This window comes from Corythoichthys intestinalis, chromosome 6 (assembly GCF_030265065.1).
Source record: "Corythoichthys intestinalis isolate RoL2023-P3 chromosome 6, ASM3026506v1, whole genome shotgun sequence".
NCBI lineage: Eukaryota > Metazoa > Chordata > Actinopteri > Syngnathiformes > Syngnathidae > Corythoichthys > Corythoichthys intestinalis.
Window position 1 is genome coordinate 13,895,176 of NC_080400.1, and position 19,238 is coordinate 13,914,413.

The window sequence follows — 19,238 nt, forward strand, 5'->3', positions numbered from 1 at the left end:
TCATGACTACTTTAATAGTAAAGGCTTGAAGTCTGGCTATATTTTCAGGAAATAGTTCATGTATTAATGTGCCATATTTACTACCTAATGTTGTGGACAAAGACTATCAGTATTGAAAAGTGTGAAAGGAAACAATGTCCTATTGAACAACATAGTGTATCTGTGTACAGGGAATCCCCCCCATGAATGACTGTGGCTGAGGCTAAAAAGGAGATGAGTGGGGGGTGACTGAGTGTGCTACATCCCGCACAAAGCAGGATGAGGCCATAAACAGGCTGTTGCTTTTCCGCTTGCCTGCGCACGACCAATTCGTCCCTCTTTTCCCAGTGTCTTCAAACCCGCCTCACATTAGCATCTGTTTAGCGTCAGGGCAGACAAAAAAAGAGAACTTAAGATATTGCGTCACATTCTGGCAATATGGGGTGAAAACCAATTTGGAAGGGTAACTAAAAGCTGATCCTGATTTATTGGAACCTTCCATAGACTTCATAACGATATTGCTATTGCCATTATTGCATAATGATATATACATGGGGCGTGGGGCCGATTAATAGGGAGCCTATCTTTGTCAAAGCTGACTAAGTGGAAACACAGACAAAGAGCTTTTTAAATTGAAAATTCTTGTGAATAATACATAAATCCCTCAATTCCTTACAGATATGGATGTAAAACGGTCTTGATTCTTTGTTACAATAGCAAAGAATCGGGCTGTTAGCATTTATTTTACGTAAATATATCAAAAGTGCTGCTAGTCTTGAAGCCGCTGTAGTGCCGCCTTATCATCACAAAGAGCGTTTTCCGCTGAAAATTCTTGTGAACAAATTCTTAAATCCCTGAATTCTTCATAGATATAGATGTAAAACAGCTTCGATTCTTTGTTAAAAGAGAAAAGAACCGGGCAGTTAGCATTTATTTTACGTAAATATATCGAATGTGCTGCTAGTCTTTAAGCCACTGTAGCGCCGCCCTATCATCACAAAGAGCTTTTTCTGGACACTAGCAACCGCCATATGTAAACAAAGAGCTTTTTCCGTTGAAAATTATTGTGAATAAATGCTTAAATCCCTGAATTCTTCATAGATATGGACGTAAAACAGCCTCGATTCTTTGTGAAAAGAGCAAAGAACCGGGCAGTTAGCATTTATTTTACGTAAATATGTCGAACGTGCTGCGGCCGCCTTATGAAAACAAAGAACTTTTTCTGTTGAAAATTGCGAATACGTGCTTGAATGCCTGAATTCTTCATAGATATGGACGTAAAACAGTCTCGATTCTTGGTTAAAAGCAAAAAAAAAAAAAAAAAAATGCAGTTAGCATTTATTTTACGTAAATTTTGCGAACTATGACGCCAATGCAGTAGCGGCTAATTTCTCCCATTGATTTTTTTCACAACATTTTAAAATGCATGCATGGTACGAAAAATATAATAATATTCTTGAATCCTCAAATAAATCAGGAGTGAGACAATCTTTCCTGTTTGTAGGCGGTAAAGCTTTCGTACTTTTTCAACCTAAATCCGGCGTTAGATCGCTGCATGCGTGTGTTTGAGAATAACTCCTCTTGATGTGGGCAGGCCCCTTATTTGAAGGCGAGGCGTAGTGTGACCCGTCAATATCGTTATGAAGTCTATGAACCTTCATTCTTAACCTTAACTCAATTCACTCGCAGTTAAAATAGTTTGGATGTCTATCACCGTCAAAGGCAAATTAGGATTTATTTATTTATTTATTTATTTATTTTTATATGAACAATTGTGTTAAATTTTGGAACCCTGACCCATTTTTGAAATCCTTCTCCATTACCCTAAAATGCTTGAAACCCCAGTTTGTGCTTTCAATCTTAATTTAAACCCTAATTTGAAATATTATAAGCATTGAAGACTAGGCATTTAAGTGGAAACCCAAACCAGATTTAAAACCTTAACCCTGACTTAAAACCATAATTTGCAACCCAGAATGTTATATGGAACGCCATCATTAAAACAAAAATGCCAGATCAAGAAGTGGGTTGAGTAGCCCAAAATTGTACTCAAGTAAGAGTAGCGTTACTAGTCATTATATTACACCAAGTAAAAGTACTCATCCAAAAATTTACTCAAGTACAAGCAAAAAAGTATTTGTTGAAAAGAATACTCAAGTAATGAGTGACATTATGAGTACCGTAATTTTTGGACTACAAGGCGCACCTGACTATAAGCCGCCACCCACCAAATTTGACACAAAAACAACATTTGTTAATAAATAAGCCGCACTGAACTATAAGCCGCAGCTGTCTTCACTGTATTATGGGGTATTTACACCAAATATATTAAACGGTAACACTTTATTTGACAGCGGCATCAAGACCAAATGAACCACCATGAAGCTTTGAACCAAGTGGCTGCAAAGCTTCATTGCTTCAAGAAGTTTCAATTGGCCATCACTTCTCCCTCGAGGGAGACAGTCAACCTGTGCTGCCACCTGCTGTCAACACTGTTGTCATCCAACATGCCTCCTAGCATGTATTACAGCGCTACATATATAAATGACAATCAAAATGCATGTTCTGTGCTAATTAATTTCTTCAGTTACTGTTCCAGTTGTTTCATTAATTGCTAGTTATGATATTTTGTAACACTTTATTTGACAGTGGCACCATAAAACTGTCATAAGACTGCCATGAGCATTAATCAATGCTTATGACACATATCATTTTGTGTCATCCGGCAAATTATCTCACTTTTAAATGGATGTAAAAGGAGTTAGTGACATAATTTGCCGGCAAATTACCTGACTTTTGAATGGATGTAAAAGGAGATAGCGACATAATTTGCCGGATGACATTAAATGACAACCGTCATAGGCATTCATTAATGCCCATGATGATGTGATGTCATAATTAATACGGTCTTATGACGCCGCTGTCAAGTTAAATGTTCCCTATTAACCCAATAAATCAACAAAGAAGCCACATTGGACTATAAGAAGCAGGATTCAAAATGAGGGGAAAAAGTAGCATCTTATACTCTGATGATTACGGTAACTGCTTAAAATGTCATAAAAAACAAACAAACAAAAAAATTGTAAAACAAATTCTCAGCACAACTTCGTCTATATGAACTGTCATTATTATACTGTACGATAACCTATTACATGACCATATTAGACCTAAAAGATGACACAAAAACCATTGAATTGAGACCAGAACAGCACTTGAAATATCAACTGTCCAAAGAGCATGAGGACCGTCTAGTGGAGAAAAAACATTGTTACCTCTGATTGGTATAACTGTGGTTATTGTTGCGGGGTCTCATTGGTGAAACAGACAGCCACTCTCAGCATCTGTGGCAAAATTACCGTATTTTTTGGACTATAAGTTGCACCAGAGTATGATTCGCATTTTTGGGGGAAATTTACTTCATAAAATCCAACACATAGAACAGATATGTCATCTTGAAAGGCAATTTAAAATAAAAATACAACCAAGAACAACATGTTGAATAAGTGTACAGTATGATAATGTTACATGATACAAGAACAACGAAATGCGAACGTGGACAGTATGTTAACGTAACATAGCTATTAAGAGTTATTCAGATAACTATAGCATAAAGAATATGCTAACAAGTTTACCAAACCATCAGTGTCACTCCAAAACACCAAAATAACATGTGTAATGATGTAATAATGTGTAAATAATTTCACACATAAGTCTCCCCAGAGTATAAGTCGCATGCCCAGCCAAACTCTGACAAAAACTGCTACTTATAGTCCGAAAAATACGGTAAAGTCAATATGTAGAATAAAGAGGAAAAATGTAATGACTCTAGAGTAGCCCAAGGTAGCGGCATAAAAGTAGTACGGTGTGGTAAAACTACTCTAAGAAGTACATTTTTCTCAAAAAGTTTCTCAAGCAAATATAACAGAGTAAATGTAAGGCGTTACTACCCACCACTGGCCGGATCTGCCTTGAAACTTTCATCTAAAAGACTAAAATTCATTGTTATAAACTTGATATGGAGTCTTTGAACATCTACTTTGGAACACTAAACCCTGTTGGAAAACACAGCACTGGCCTGAAATACAAACTCTAAAGTGAAACGCTACTTTGCAACCTGAACTCGTGTTTGAAACCCTACCCCAAGTTTAGAGCCTTAACTCATTCACCACTAAGGGAGTGCCAAAAAATCGATTATTAGATACATCGCTATCCGACACGTGATGATTCGATTACGATTCATAAATGTTCAAAAACGATGATTTTCCCAAATAACTTTATGACAGCCGCTCGTAGCGGAACGAAATTCAAAACACGTCTGTCGCCCGGACACCCTTAACGGACCCATGGACAATGTTATGATGGATGCTGCCGGTTACTGAGCGAGAGATTTACTCCTTTTTAAGAGACTAAAAAATAAATTTGTGTATGAGACAGGCAGGGACCCGGCGGTCACGCTTTTGTGCACAACTTATTTTTTAGAGCGAGAGGGGAAGAGAGATAGTTTGTTGCTCCTTGTCTTTCAGTTGCCCAGCAGTAAGTTAAAGTCATTTGATTGGAAAAAGTCCTTACTGTTTTGTTAAGTCCTGTGTCCGTCTATCAGAAGTGAGTACACGAACCCTCTTGTACTTTTTAGCCTTTATTGTTGTTGTTTTTGAGATGTTACTAGTTAGCTATGCTAATTAACGACTTCGCTAACATGTATTTCCATGTCAAGCTGTGCGTTGTTTGGTGGTTTACATAAATTACTCCAGATGCAGAACGTTTAAAGGCAAGGCAAGGCAAGGCAAATTTATTTATATAGCACAATTCAACACAAGGCAATTCAAAGTGCTTTACATCACATGAAGATCATAAAAATCACATTTGAATCAATACAACGTAAAAACCAAGACAAAAGATCGCACTTAATCACAGAATAAAAATAAATAAATACAAAACAAAAATTAAAAATTAAAACAAAACCTACTACTCCTAATAATAATTGAAATCAGCAATGGAGATAAGCACAAGAGGAATAGAAAGCAGGTAGATGGAAATATATAGACAGTTATGGATATGCAGTGCTAAACAAAAGCGTTTTTAGCCCTGATTTAAAAGAGCTAACAGTTTGAGCATACTTCATAGGTTCGGGTAACTTGTTCCAGAGGTGAGGAGCATAATAACTAAATGCTGCCGCACCCTGCTTGGTTCTTGTTCTTGGAACATGCAGAAGACCGGTTCCAGACGACCTTAGGGGTCTGGATGTCTCATAGGAATCTAACAAGTCAAGCATATATTTTGGTCCAAGGCCATTAAGTGTTTTGTAGACGAGCAGTAGTATTTTATAGTCTATCCTTTGACTCACTGGAAGCCAGTGTAGCGATTTCAAAACCGGTGTAATGTGGTCCAGCTTCCTTGTATTTGTGAGGACTCTGGCTGCAGCATTCTGTACTAGCTGCAGCTTCCTGACTGATTTTTTATCAAGACCTGTAAATACACCGTTGCAATAGTCCAATCTGCTGAAAATGAATGCATGCATAAGTTTTTCCATGTCTTGTTGTGTCAGAAGCCCCTTAATTCCGGTTATATTTTTTTAGATGGTAATAAGCGGATTTAGTGACGGACTTTAGATGGCTATCACATTTTAGGTCTGAGTCAATAATTACGCCTAGGTTTCTGACTTGATTTGTAGCTGTAAGTGACATTGTGCTAAGTTGGCTGCTTATCTTTGACCTTTCCTTTTTTGGCCCAAAAATGATCACCTCAGTCTTCTCCACACTGGTTTAAAACCAGGATTAAGTACAGGGGTAACACTACAAACATGCAAAATAGTACAGAAATCTGTGAAAACAAAGTATATTGGTTAAAAGAAGCCTTATTTTTAAAGACACTTTGTTTGTTTCCAGAAAATGTGGAATTCATTCCAGTAAATTTTATTGTATTGTTGAGAAAATTAAGTACTGCCTTTGAAGCAGTTAATGTTTCTTCTTGTGAAAAACAGTATCTCAAGGTCAGCTGTGTGTTGTATGGCATGTTGAGAAATAAGTACTGCCTTTCAAATGGTTAATGTTTTTGCACTCTTGTAAAAAAAATAAAATAAATAATAATAATAAAAAAATACAAACAAAAAAAAAAAAACGTTTCAGAGCAGCTTTTTGTTGTATTGGCATGTTTCCATCATTCATGTTGAATCATTAGGATATTTTAAATAAATAATGGACACAGGGATGCATCGATAATCACGAGTATCGTTATAACTGTGATCATCGTGAATACCGTGATCATCGTTCAATAATCGAATCGTAGCATGCCTAAGATGGCACACTCCTATTCACCACCAAAGACGTATAACAATGTTGTTTATCATGTTGATGATGAACTGCTCATTACTAAAGAATGAAAAAGAATATAAAGCTTTTTTTTAATGATGAAAGGTGGCTATCTTTCTTATAGTTCTGTGTTCATGTAGCCATAGAACACAATATTATGTGGTGCTTGAAAGAAAGGGGATATCTTGTGACATGATGTTTGGGAGTGAATGAGTTAATTTGAAACCATAAGTTATGACTGATGATATCATAACCTGTGATCTGGAACTTTGTCTTTTCAAATGCCTGAAACCCTGAAGTCTCAATTTGAAATCAATTTCCCAGTCACAATGGGCCTATCGACGTCACTGACAGCAAACAAATTCAAGATCAGCAAAAGAAAGTCAACTGAGCCGGCAACGACAAAAAATAGTGTTTTTATTCTTCCTATTACAAGCTCGGGAGCAAAAAGTTTTTCAAACTGAAACTTTTAGATGTAAAGCTCCACTGCGCACAAGTTGCCTGGGGTCTGAGAACAAAAATTTACTTCTCAAATGAAAACTTCCCAGAAAATGTTCCGACTTGTACCCCTTGTAGTCGATGTCTTGACGGGACCACCGGGCCAACCCGCCCACGCGTGAAAACGAAGTCCCTGAGAAATAAAATGCCTGTTCTTATTTCTGTCTCGCTTTCTTTCTTGTTCTATCCACACAGCTGCCAAAACAAACTGGCGCTGCGATGAGCGTAATAAATATGAGCGATGGGATATCTGACCTCACACCACGCGCTCCAGACGGGGGAGCAGGTGCTGCTCAGATTTACAACCCTGAAACACCCCCCACCTCTTCACTCTCTGACCCCCCCCGTCCAACTTGTAACCCTGTCGTGGAAACCTTACTCTTATTTGAAAGCTAATACCAGGCTCACTTGGCTGCGCACATGTCAATTAAGTAGTAAATGTCTTGTCAAACTATAACAACCGACAACAAATGTATCTTTACCGAGGACTACCGCTGTGCTGAAGAGACCAAGGATTGCCCAGGACCAAGATATTTAGGAGTTGAGACTGGGACAAGACCAACACAAGCTTAAAGCACTGGGTAACTTTTCAACCTGTTATAAAATATTTTCATAACCGCTTTCGCACAAATTCTGCAAAGATGGCAGAGCAACAAAAGAGACAAAAAGTTTTGTCTGAGGAAGAAAAAAAAGGGAGATTACATGGATATACAGAATAAATATTGGCCCGGCTTAGCCACACGGTTGCTAACCGTCATGTGCTCTTGTTTAGCTACAACTGGATTCATTACCTTATTACTATTCATCCTTCACACAGCCGCTGGAAACAGAATTGTTGTTTAATCCATCTGCAGGCGACCGGGAGATTAATTTTTGATTGATCAATGATTTTTCGACACTGTGCGGGTGTGCGCTGGTCCATAGATTTCACTGTCAGTTGACAAGACAGCTCCCACAAACATTGCGCCACGCCTTCCCGCTGGGGGCCGACCCAGACAGAGCTTAGTTGGCTTTTACTGTGATAAACTCGAACACATGTTGCATTCTAACGCCGGATTTAGGTGGAAATAGGACAAATTTTTTTACTCCATACAAGCAGGCAGGATTGCCTCAAGAGTGATTTGGTCAAGAATTCAAGGTAATTATTGTGTAAAAGAGCACCAAGCATGCACTTTCAACTTAAAAAGCTCTTTGTTTTGTGACGGCTGCCACATTGGATTACACAATAGCGTCATTTTAGCTCAAAATGATTACGTAAACTGAATGATAACTGCCCGTTTTGTTTTGTTTTTTTGAGCTTTTAACCAAGAATCGAGACTGTTTTATGTTCATATCTATAGAAATTACGGTAAAGTACGCATTTATTTATAAGAGTTTTCAACTTAAAAAGCTGTTTGTTTTGTGATGGCCGCCATGTTGTATCCACACAAAGTAGCGTAGGTTTACATTCAAATGATCAGGTAATTTTCGACCAAATGCCCGTTTTTTTGGCAAAAAAAAAAAATCGTAATTTAGACATTTCTGCGTCTATACAAAAAATAATTCACCTTGTTTTATTTTACGCAACATTGCAATCTAAAAACGACGAGGGCCAGATAGCCGGAAAGACGTGCCTCCGTGCTAACTTATATGATATGTTAAATAATGCTATTGATCCTGAAAACATAGGTGATTATCCCTGGCATTTGGTGATTTTTGTGCATCTAGCATAAAATTCGAGAATTATATAGGCATTTTAAGTTTTGTTATACTTGAAAAAAAAAATAATTAATCTGGATTTTATAAGGGAACGACTTTGAAAATGTTGATATCGCTGCTCATGGAGACATATATGCCTAAGGGAGGTGCCTGTTTTTGTTTTAGGTCGCTAGCGGCTTTTGTTTCGAAAATATTTGAATTTTAACCCTTTATTGCCAAATGTATCACATTTGATACACCTAAAATTTCATGATTTTGAGAGTAACTCAGAATTTTGACTTTTTTTTTGAAAATAAAAATGATGGATGCATGTGTTGACATGCATCCATCAGATTCCATGAGAGATTCTGCAGATTCTGCAGGTTCCATGAGAAAAAAAACAGGGTTTAGCAAGGGTTATAGATATTACAGCGCTTATTATACATATTAGTTTTGACTTTTCTTTATACAAACTTGAAAAAAAAGGTTTCATTAGGACCTTATTTTTCAAATTTTGGGATTCTCTGATAATTGCTTCATGTTCCAGGAATTAAAGTGTTAAGTTTTTGAAAATAGGCCCCCCACGGATCTGCCCCAAGACCTGTCAATTTATAGTGAAGTCTACAGCTGGTCCTCATGGGAAACTCAGTTTTCCTGAAGAGGAAAACACTACCGCTTTTATCCACCAGCAACGCTAAAATCGACCAAAACTGAAAAGTTACCAAGTGTTGCTTTAAACAAGATCAAAACAATACAAATCTGTTATAATTTTTTTAACATACTGTAGTTTCAAATTTGTGTTCATTTATAGTGGGATGGAATTATAGTAACACAAAACTTGAAAACTTTAAAATCACATTTAAGAAGTTCAAGTGCTTGCTAGTCCGAGACCAATACAAGATCCTAAAAATGTGAACCCAAGAATGATTTACAACACTAACAAGGACAAGATGGGTTTTAATAGACACTTAACGCTTAACTCATTCAGCTCAAAGCGGATTAGTTGATAACCACCGCCAAATGCAGCCAAGGAGTTCATATTGCAACTAGGGCTGTCAAAATTATTGCGTTAACGGGCGGTAATTATTTTTTAAATTAATCACGTTAAAATATTTGCCGCAATTAACACACATGTCCCGCTCAAACAGATTAAAATGACAGCACAGTGCAATGCCAACTTGTTAGTTGTGTGTTTTTTGGAGTTTTGTCGCCCTCTGCTGGCGCTTGGGTGCGACTGATTTTATGGGCTTAAGCACCCATGAGCATTGTGTAATTGACATCAACAATGGCGGGCTACTAGTTCATTTTTTGATTGAAAATTTTACAAATTTTATTAAAACGTAAACATTAAGAGGGGTTTTAATAAAAAAATTCTATAACTTGTACTTACATTTATCTTTTAAGAACTACAAGTTGTTGATTTATTGTTTTAATAAACAAATACAGTACTTATGTACCGTATGTTGAATGTATATATCCATCTTGTGTCTTATATTTCCATTCCAACAATAATTTACAGAAAAATATAGCATATTTTATAGATGGTTTGAATTGCGATTAATTACGATTAATTAATTTTTAAGCTGTAATTAACTCGATTAAAATTTTTAATCGTTTGACAGCCCTAATTGCAACTGAAGTTGCACTACTCTACCCACTCACATACACCCCATGTCCATCTTACCTCTATTCCATGCTGGCATGCTGCTCAAAGGAGCTAAGCTGCGTTGATGAGGGAGATGAAAATGAGATTGGATGGGGAACAAGAATCCGCCATCTCTTGTCCGGGCCGCTTTCAGTACGGTTACTATGGCAAGAAACGACCTCCGCCAAGGCGGAAATAACACGGTAGAAGCGAAGCTATATGAGCTTGTCATGATGATATAAAGCCAATGTAGTGGAAATGGCCTGTATCTACATACAGTAGAAATATACTGAATTTATAGACGTTCACAATGCCGTCGAGGAATTTGTTTTAATCGAATTAGAGTCAAGGCTGGTTGAGCAATAAAGATTTAGTTGTAGAAACACATCACTTTATAAGCAACAAGTTTTCCCACTTCCTCATTAACAATGTTGGGAGTTGTTACTCCATAAATCATTACATAGAACTAGTAATGCCTTACATTATTTTATCACTCCTTGCCTGCTGAAAGGAATTAGTTATATTACATGTACATTTTTTCCCACTTATTTTTAATTTGCCTGAAACCGGATGAAGTATCGTAGGATAGATGGATGGATGCATAAAATGGGGGAGGAAAGAAGAAAAAGTCTTTTTCATGTTTTTATTGCACCAGTGTCGGGGCTCGTTACTCAAAACGTAATACTCAAGGGCATATACTGCTGGTGAAAAGTATCGGCACCCCTGCAGTTCTGTCAGATAATGCTCAATTTCTCCCAGAAAATGATTGCAATTACAAATGCTTTGCTAGTAATATCTTCATTTATTTTTCTTTCAATGAAAAAACACAAAAAAGAATGGGAAAAAATTGAAATTACTATCATTTTACACAAAACTCCAAAAATGGGCCGGAAAAAAGTATCAGCACCCTTTGAAAAATCATGTGCGTGTGGCACTTAATAGGTGGTGGCAATAACTAAATCACGCTTGCAGCCAGTTAAAGTGGATCAAAGTTGACCCAACCTTCATCCTGTGTCCTTGTGTGTACCACATTGAGCATGGAGAAAAGAAAGAAGACCATAAAACTGCCTGAGGACTTGAGAAGCAAAATTGTGAGGGAGCATGGGTATTCTCAAGGCTAAAAGTCCATCTCCAAAGACCTGAATGTTCCTGTGTCTACCGTGTGCATTGTCATCAATAAGTGTAAAGCCTATGGCACGGCAGCTAACTTCCCTAGATGTGGACGGTAAAGAAAAATTGCTAAGAGATTTCAACGATAGATTGTGCTGATGGTGGATAAAGAACCTTGACTAACATCCAAACAAGTTCAGGCCATCCTGCAGTCCAAGGGTACAACAGTGTCAACCCGTACTATCCGTCGGCATCTGAATGAAAAGGGACTCTCGGGTAGGATACCCAGGAAGACCCCACTTCTTACCCAGAAACATACAAAAGCCAGGTTGGAACTTACCTGAGAACACCAAAAATGTTTTGGAAGAATGTTCTCTGGTCAGATGAGACAAAAGTAGAGCTTTTTGGGAAAAGGCATCAACATAGAGTTTACAGGGGAAAAACGAGGCCTTCAAAGAAAATAACACGGTCCCCACAGTCAAACATGGCGGAGGTTCCCTGATGTTTTGGGGTTGCTTTGCTGCCTCTGGCACTGGACTGATTGTTTGGGAGAATGTTCTCTGGTCAGATGAGACAAAAGTAGAGCTTTTTGGGAAATGGCATCAACATAAGAGTTTACAGGGGAAAAACGAGGCCTTCAAAGAAAATAACACAGTCCCCACAGTCAAACATGATGGAGGTTCCCTGATGTTTTGGGGTTGCTGTGCTGGCACTGGACTGCTTGCATCATACAGTCTGATGACTACCAACAAATTTTCTAGCATAATGTGGGGCCCCGTGTGAGAAAGCTGGGTCTCCCTCAGATGTCATGGGTCTTCCAGCAGGACAATGACCCAAAACCAACATCAAAAAGCACTAGAAAATGGTTTGAGAGAAAGCACTGGAGACTTCCAAAGTGGCTAGCAATGAGTCCAGACCTGAATCACATAGAACACCTATGGAGACATCCGAAAATGGCACCATTCAAATCTCAGAGACCTGGAGCAGTTGGTCAAAGAAGAATGGTCTAAAATTCCAGCAGAGCATTGTAAGAAACTCATTGATGGATACCGGAAGCTGTTGTTTGCATTTATTTTGTCTAAAGGTTGTGCTACCAAGTATTAGGCTGAGGGTGCCAATACTTTTGTCCGGCCCATTTTTGGAGTTTTGTTTAAAATGATAATATATATATTTTTTTATATCATGCTCTTTTGTGTTTTTTCATTGCAAGCAAAATAAATGAAGATATTACTCCCAAAGAATTTGTATTTGCAATCATTTTCTGTTAAAGTTAAAACCCAAACACGGTTGAATTGCTTTGTACCTTTAATGTCTGATTTTTGTTGGAAATTCTAATCCTGCTTGAAATCTTATTTCAAAACCCTAATCGTGACATGAAACTAGGAGTGTCACGAAACATCAATCTGGATCATCAATTTGTTAAAAAATAAAAAATAAAAAAGTCAAATCAGTGAAAATGCACATCGATCTACATAGTCAACTAAATTGCGTCGTAAAAACCTTTTGTTTTTTTGTTGCACTTAAACTCCAGTTTGAAACCCAACTTTTCCTGTCTGGATTCTGAATAGTGAGACAAAATTTTCCTCATAGAATCCAAATACATGTCAACTTTCTAAAGTCATTCCTTGATCATTTGTGCCCTTCGCAACCTGACAAAATAAAGTCTTGCTCTGTTTCGTGTCGTCTTTTGTGGTTTGCATTGGTGGCGCAGTCGTAAATATTCCCTGTGAAGTCACGCTCGGCCTCTCATGTCGACAAACTGAAAAAAGCTGTGCGCCGCGTGCGTCAGCCTGTGTAGCGTTAGCACCATGTTTCAGCTCGTCGCTCTCATTCATTATGAATGCGATGTGCTGTGAGATCGGGAAACAATTTGGAGTCTCTCTAAAGGGAGCAATGAAAGCTTTCAAAGTGTTGCAAAGTTGAGGCTCGACACACTCTTCTAGTGCCGTTCAAAATGATTCTTAAATGTTAACCTTTGTTTAAAACCCTATCCTCATTTCCGCCTCACTCGAAAAGCGCTTTATGCCATTTTTTTGCCATGGACTAGAACGCAACAGCTCCCTCCTGTACTCTAAAGCAGGGGTCCCCAAACTTTTTCCTGTGAGGGCCACATAACTTTTCCCTTCTCTGATGAGGGGCCGGGGTCAGTTTGTAACAGAAAAAGTGTGACGATTGCAGGAGTGCCTATAAGTAAAAAAATATTGTTTTTCAGACAGCCACAAACAAATAACCCTTTCTGGATTCTTCACGGAGCAAAAGTAAATAAAATAAAAATAATAGTGTTATTAATTTTAAAAATAATTAATTTTTTAAATTGTTTATATTTATTAATTTAATTAATAGTGTTATTATTATTTATTATTATTATTATTATTATATTATTAATTAAATAGATAATAACTAAATAACCCTCTCTGAGTTCTTCACAGAAAAAGGCCAAGAAATAAATAACACTATTGAGAAAAAAAAAATATATGTATATATTCAAAATGCTCTCTGGTATTGTCAGGGGGCCGGACCAAATGTGGAAGGGGGCTGTATCCGGGCAGCGGGCCATAGTTTGGGGACCCCTGCTCTAAAGACATCTTAAAACCATAATTTTAAACTTGCTAATGCTAATGCTTGCGGCAATTACCGTATTGGACCGAATATAAGACGGCCCTGATTATAAGACGACCCCCTCTTTTTCAAGAATCAAGTTTGAAAAAAGACTTTTTGAACACCAAATTAATTTTTATACAGAAAATAATGACAGTACATCTGAAACAAATGATTATAACAATATATTTGAGAGAAAAAGCATGTTATTTTGCCTCATTCAAATCTTAATATCTGAACATTTAAATATGTAAACTAAAGTGCAATCACATTCTTAAATGAATGGCATCTGTTTTTTACATGTAAATAAACCAATCTATTGTGATAAAACAACAAAATTGCAATAACTGCAGTAACCATCAAAGTGAAGTCTAACTGTAACTGTAGTCTTGAAACAAATCTGAATAAGGAAAAACATTGCAATAAAATAATGCAAACTGGTTAAACTAGTAGCTGAGATCTGTCATGACAGAACATCGCGTCAATGATATCAGGCGCCATCTAGTGTCGTGAATGGGGAGAGTAGCTGAGATCTATTATAATAGAACATCGCTTCAATGATATCTGGCGTGATCTAGCGTCGTGAATGGGTATAATGTCTAGACCGCGGATATAAAACGACATCTTTTTCAATCTTATTTCAATGCAAAAAACACCGTCTAATATTCGGTATGCGGTAATATTAAAATGTATTAGCTAAATCAACTCATGAGGACAATATGCCAAACCATTTGTCCAAAAAAACAAAAATTAATAGACCAAAAACGACAGTGTCATTGGACAGAGGGTCAGTTTTTCTTTTATCTGCAGTTGTTATGATACGGGGTTATTTTGCAATGAGCAACTTTGGACGCCAATTTGATGCTAACAGTGCTCATTGGTTTACTGATGTAACACTGACAAAGCAGGTCGATTGTCGCAAATATTCGGCATTCGGCATAATATAACATTTTGTGGTTTGAGGGTATTTTTTTTTGTGTATTCCCACTATTCAGGGAAAAACTGTACCTTCACACATAAGACTTGATGAAACCACAGCTTTTCTTAGTGCTTTGCTTCATATTCCACTCCACATTTGGGTTTTAATAATCAGACAAAGCTGCCATGCTATTACATTTAGTTTGACTGTGATATGAAGCAAGGGTCAGCGAGAAGTCACAATCAAACACGATGCGAGGTGACCTCTCGGACACTTATCATCCCTGCTAATGTTCGTCAAGCGCTCTGTTCGAGTGCCCAGTTAAAAGCGACAACTGTCAAGACGGCATCAGTGTTTCACGCAACGGGCGTACGCGAGGTATTAGGATGTATCAGGCTCATTTCCGACTCGCTAAGCGGCCTGCAATGATTGGCTTTATTCTTAGCTATGCGCTAATGGGATTAAAAATGGCCAGATTAAGAATGAACTCGGGGAGCCATTAAATGATAGGAGAGAAACTATCATTAACTCTTTGGCTGCCATTAACTGCGATGGTCACCCATTCAATTTTGAATGGGCGGGATGGCAGCGGTGGCTTTCATTATAAACTGGCAAAACCCTCAGCCTTTGATTCAAAACAATATGAGGGAGGGCAGAAGGACAAAATGGTGCAACTCTAAATCCAATTGTTAATAGATGTTGATCTGCTGGAAAGAGTAACCGGGTCACAATCCATTTTGACTCCAATTCAAAGGGGATTGAACATTAATCACTGTCAATGGTAGCAATGAGTTAAATATAATGTGATTTTAATTTTTTTAATTTATAAATCATTCAGGAAATGTTTGTATTTACTCACCATAATAGTTACTAGGAATGCCATGATTAATCAACTAATCCACGACTAACTGATAGTCAAATAAATCAACAATTCTTTTTTTTTGATTGAGTTGGCTGTTGTAAGCATTTTAAAATGATATCAGATAATATTGACATCGGTTTTTCATTAACGGTTTTGGGCCAATATGCATATGGCAGTGCTGTCATGTCCATTTATTGCCTGCCTGTGGATATGGTGTTTTTACATGCCTCTGCTGGCACTTAGTTGTCATTACGTTTGATAAGTTAACACACTCTTTGCCGATGTAAACATATGTCGACGTGAGCTCATTGCGAATAGAGAGCTAAATTGGCGAGCTATTGTCTGCAGCCAATGTACCATAGCAGTACTTGCCTTATCACATTGTTGTTTGTGCCTTTTTCAAGCTTTTTCCAACGTGCATCATTAAGTTTTTTACACGTATTTCAGTGATACATGACATTTATTTTAGGGCTGTCAAATTTAACGCGTTAACGGGCGTTAATTAATTTTTTAAATTAATCACGTTAAAATATTTAACGCATTTAACGCAATGACCCGCTCATGCATTGCCTCAAACAGATTACAATGACACACTTGAGAGCCAAGAAGCAGAGAAAGGTGTCTTGTTTTGTGCTTTTTCTTAACAAAGGTATACCACTCGCGACGTGCTGGCACTTTGTTTCTTTATTAGCACATTCAGCTTCAACATTAACACTGCTTACGGCTCTCGACAGGCCGTAACTCTAACTCACTCCTGCATCATGTGAGTGAACAACATGTTGGCGCCGCGTGCACTTCAAGGTGCCTTGTATAATTCTATATCAGATTATTACAAAAGGCGAGTGGACACAGGCTTTCATTGGACCGCGCCGTTTATTGGCATAATCATCATTTAATGAAATCACTTCAAAAATATTATCTCTCAAAAAAAAAAAAGTTCACAAAAAGAAAAGCGCTTCAATCTGTATTAATTCTATTCTCACATAGTTAAACAACAGTGCAAAGAGAACTGGCATTCCCAATCAAAATAGCTATCAAACATACACATAAAACTTACTCAAGACTTTGGTCAAACTCTATTCAAACATTTTGTTTAGTTCAACAAATACACCGGCTGACAATATTTAGTCACAATATACAAACTATCAGAGATCTCGTACGTTGTGAAGCCAGCACTCAAATGACGTGAATTACAATGGATGGACCAGTAAAGCAGAAACTACGGCGTCAGTTGAGGGACAAAACACACTATTTGGCTTGATTTCTAATTTAATTTAAAACTCGCCATTGACACCATGTGGTGTAATTAGTGTATCTAGTTTATTTTTTGATTGAAAATTTTATTAAACTGAAAAGATTAAGAAGTAACTTGTACAAACATTTATTTTTTAAGAACTACAAGTCTTTCTTGTGGATCCCTTTAACAGAAAGAATGTTAATAATGTTAATGCCATCTTGTGGATTTATTGTTATAATAAACAAATACAGTACTTATGTACAGTATGTTGAATGTAAATATCCGTCTCATGTCTTATCTTCCCATTCCAACAATAATTTACGGGAAAAATATGGCATATTTTAGAGATGGTTTGTATTGCGATTAATTACGATTAATTCATTTTTAAGCTGTGATTAACTCGATTAAACATTTTAATCATTTGACAGCCCTAATTTATTCATCTACTATGCTGGTGCTCACTCTCAGAACAATATCGACATACCACAAAAAGAGAAAGTAAGAATTGTTTTGAATCCTGTTGAAAAAGTGAAGTCACCGTGTTCTGAAACTGTTTACATTCCATTATTTTGCACTAGTTAATGCCATCAGCGTTTGGTGTTAATGGTGTTATACTTATATAGCGCTTTTCCACCTTTCAAGGCACTCAAAGCGCTTTACACTACATCGCCATCTACCTACTGGTGACGCAGCACCAGGAGCAATGTGGGGTTCAGTATCTTGCTCAAGGAAACTTAGGCAAGTTCATCAGGGCAGAGAATCAAACCCACAACCTCTGGGTTGGGGGACAACTACTCTACCACTGAGCCATGCCATCCCCACATTGGCCACATTGTTTGTGATTTATCATTGTTATCTATGTGTTTATTTGTACATTAATAAAGAATTCAAGAGTTTGAAAACGTTGTACCAATTAATAATTGTCAGCAAAAATTCAATTGCAAGATTAGTTAGGAAAAAAATATTTGACTAAACGACTAATCATCAAAAAAGTCGGCAGGCTAATCGGGAGAAAAAGAATCGTTTGGGACAGCCCTAGTGATTATTATGACTATCAAATTAATCGTTTGTGGTAGCCATGGACGTGAAATAAGAAATGCGACTACAAGTCTGTAAACAGCAGTTCATTTTCACCATCAATACAAGTCATCCAGTACCTGTGTAGCCCAAAGAGTTGTCATCGCCATGTCCCGTGGTGGGAGCCGCCGTTGGACCCTCTTTCACTCCGTCCTGCGTCACTCCAGTCTCTGTCAACAATAATACCACAGGGACTAAGAAACCAGACGCTTCTTCCTCGTGATGCCCTGTGCCTGCCGCACCCCCAATGCAGGCCCAGAGTAAAAACAAGCTCCATCCCTGGTAGTTGTCCATGCCAGTTCAGAAAAATATCTTTAAAACATAATTATCAGGCTTGATGATAAAGTTTAATCATTTAGCACCCCAGCAGGAGGTTGTGTCTTTCAGCTTCTGGATGTCCGAATGTGAAAACCATCGGGTGTATCAATATGTGACTGCACCCAGCACAAAGGGGGACCAGGGGGCAGACTGACACTCAACATGATTGACACCACCGTACACACAAGCAAAGACTGTTGATGCAAATACAATTAGGCTCCATTAATTGCTAATCTGCTCCCTTAAATGGCAACTTTTGTGTCATCTTTAGAATGACAGGCGGCGTGAGGGCGGAATGAATCAGACACAGCCATGCTAAATCTCTTTGTGGGTCAAGAGATAGGTTCATTTCAAGGACCCCCTCCCAGTCTTTTGCACCTCACAGAGTGTCAATCTGTCCCAAGTGGGATCAGGCTTGATTGACGGCAGGCGGCCAGACGGGATATTTCACTGGAGAGCACTTGAGATCGGCCAAGTGTGACCACTAAGGGAGGATACTCACACTCCTTCTGTCTATTTCTATTGTGCAAGGTTTAGGTTTTCATGAATAACTGGTGATGGGAGGGGTAGTCATATGACACACACTTTACATGTGCACATGTGTCCATGCTGTGAGCTAATTTTTAGTCTATGGCTTTCATTTTCGTAATTGCATAACCTAGAAATTGAAAGTTAAATATAACTGAAGTGTACTTAGTAATTCTTAATACAGTGGTACCTCGACATACGATCACTTTGACACACGATCTTTTCGACATGCGACGTAAAATTTGACACGCCATTTGTTTCTACATTTGACGACATGCTCGAAATACGACGATTTATGATGGCGCCGCAGTTTCTGTTTTCCCGCAAGGCGGATTTTCTTGTGAGAGAACTCAACATGGGTTCCAACAATTAGGGCTGGGCATCGTTTGAAATTGAACGATTCCGGTTCTGATTCTGATTCCACGTTTTGATTTCAGTTCCGAACGATTCTCGATTCCAATTCTTTTAACTCATTTGCTTCC

The 19,238-nt window shown here is 37.9% G+C and overlaps 1 protein-coding gene across 4 annotated transcripts in view; it reads right to left on the reverse strand.

The window, feature by feature from the left end:
- The window catches only part of LOC130917793 (roundabout homolog 1-like), a 621,696-nt gene that overhangs the window by 396,575 nt on the left and 205,883 nt on the right, over window positions 1-19,238 (reverse strand). For 3 of the 4 annotated variants that reach the window (XM_057839493.1, XM_057839489.1, XM_057839494.1), the window contains one exon: window positions 17,991-18,080. The exons of the other annotated variant lie outside the window; for it this stretch is intronic. In XM_057839493.1, coding sequence (XP_057695476.1) covers window positions 17,991-18,080 — 90 coding nt within the window. The remainder of the gene's footprint in view (window positions 1-17,990; window positions 18,081-19,238) is intronic. 4 annotated transcript variants of the gene reach the window in all.